General features: G+C 44.1%; 1 protein-coding gene across 5 annotated transcripts in view; it reads left to right on the forward strand.

Annotated features, from left to right (window-relative positions):
- Nucleotides 1-1785, forward strand: part of LOC101854998 (Golgi resident protein GCP60) — a 62991-nt gene that overhangs the window by 28188 nt on the left and 33018 nt on the right. For 3 of the 5 annotated variants that reach the window (XM_035973193.1, XM_035973196.1, XM_035973200.1), the window contains exon 3: nucleotides 823-846. The exons of the other annotated variants lie outside the window; for them this stretch is intronic. In XM_035973193.1, coding sequence (XP_035829086.1) covers nucleotides 823-846 — 24 coding nt within the window. The remainder of the gene's footprint in view (nucleotides 1-822; nucleotides 847-1785) is intronic. 5 annotated transcript variants of the gene reach the window in all.

Consider the following 1785-nt stretch of genomic DNA (forward strand, 5'->3'; position numbering starts at 1 on the left):
CCCCTCCTTCACTGTGTCGTGTTGCTAAGGATGCTTTATTTTGCTTCTTACTTCAGTGACTATTGACCTGACAGACAACAATGCATCAAACACGTTATTATTGAATGCCGTGGTCTCATCAAATAACGTTCAGCTAGTATCGCAATGCCCTCCTTTAATTAAGATGGTGGTTGGAAGGCGCCATTGTTAGGTCAGGTCCTACGTCTTTTTTCTCTCCCTCTGTTGTTTCTGTTCACCTGTAGTACATTTTCACTGCTCGAAATAACCGTTGTATCGTGTCAGCGTGCTTCTCTTCGCACAAACCAAACGAAACCTGTTTCGTGCTAATTGTTACTTCCCGCTCTACTCGTCTTGGTGGAGGTATTCCCAATGATAATATATACGGTACTTACGGTCTCTGGGTATTCCCACGGCAACAGTTGGTCTGCGTGACTTGTGCCCATTGTATTGTGTCTGTCTTGCCTCCCTCCCGCCAGTCAGTAGCGCGTAGTTGGAGGGAAATGAGCCCGTTTTCTCCCCTTTAACTCACTCGGGAAACGTGATGGAACAAGATTCCGTGAAGAAAATGACGTGACCTCACCGTTTAAACCTTTGCTGGCGTGACTTTTGATGTTTACATATGGTTTACAGCGAATTTGGCACGGACGTTCGGGGTGGAATCGAATCTTATATTATTTCTGTCCTGTCTAATTTGCTTACCACTTTCACCACTTGACCCTATTGTCGTGCCTATGTGCTTCTCTTGAACTTGAACAAATTGATAACTCAAACAGTTTCCACCTTGTTTCTCCTCCCCCCTTCTCTCGCCGCGCCCCATTACAGCGCCTCCACTGATCCCTCTGAGTGGTAAGCCACACACCCTCTGTTTTGTGCTTGGTTGGCATTTTTCTGTGGTCCGCACCCCCTTCGCTGTTGTTACTGTTTGGTATTTGATTGAACATTGTTTTTTAATTGTTGTTTTTATGGTAGCACTGCTTATAGTCTTGTTGTGTGTGTGTGCGTGCGTGTGTGTGTGTGTGTGTTTGTCTGTGTGTGTGTGTGTGTGTGTGTGTGTGTGTGTGTGTGTGTGTTTGTGTGATTGAGCGAGAGAGAGAAAGTTAGTGTGTGTGTGTGTGTATGTGTGTGTGTGCGTGTGTGTGTATGTATGTATGTATGTGTGTGTGTGTGCTCGTGTGTGTATGTGCTCGTGTGTATGTGTATTTGTGTGCGCGCTCGAGCGGAGAACGAATTGGTGTGACTTATGTTATATTTTCTATGCTCCTGAGATGTGGTTTTACCCAAGACTGTTGCTTCCTGTTCAACAATCTCCTTGTATACGACGTATAATGATATTCGCTCTATGACGTCCACTATTAAATTCCGCGACTCATGGTTCATCTCTGGAGGATGTCAGTGAGTCACAAGACCTACCTGAAAGTGCACTGATGCTGCAGCTTATTACTTTGTGTTGCTCGCTGTGTTGTGTCCGTTGAGTTGTTTGTATGGCTGGTGGTGTATCATATGGTTGATGTGTGTTGTAATCTGTTTTTTTTTTGTGTTGGTTTTTTTTGTGTGCATATTTTTTGCCTTTGCAGACAAGTGTTAAAACTGATGTGGACTGTTCCTTCTGGTTTTTTTTTTTCTACTGTCTCTTAGTGAAGTATGAGCGTAAAGGTGTTGGCGGGCTTTAAATGACAGTTCAGATCTTATTTTACTACATTTACCTTTTATATGTATAACGTTGTGTGTTGGCGAGTGGCTTGGAGGGCATTAGCGGTGGGTCTTCTCTCTCTCTCTCTCTCTCTC

This window comes from Aplysia californica, unplaced genomic scaffold, assembly GCF_000002075.1.
Source record: "Aplysia californica isolate F4 #8 unplaced genomic scaffold, AplCal3.0 scaffold00026, whole genome shotgun sequence".
In the NCBI taxonomy this organism is placed as follows: domain Eukaryota; kingdom Metazoa; phylum Mollusca; class Gastropoda; order Aplysiida; family Aplysiidae; genus Aplysia; species Aplysia californica.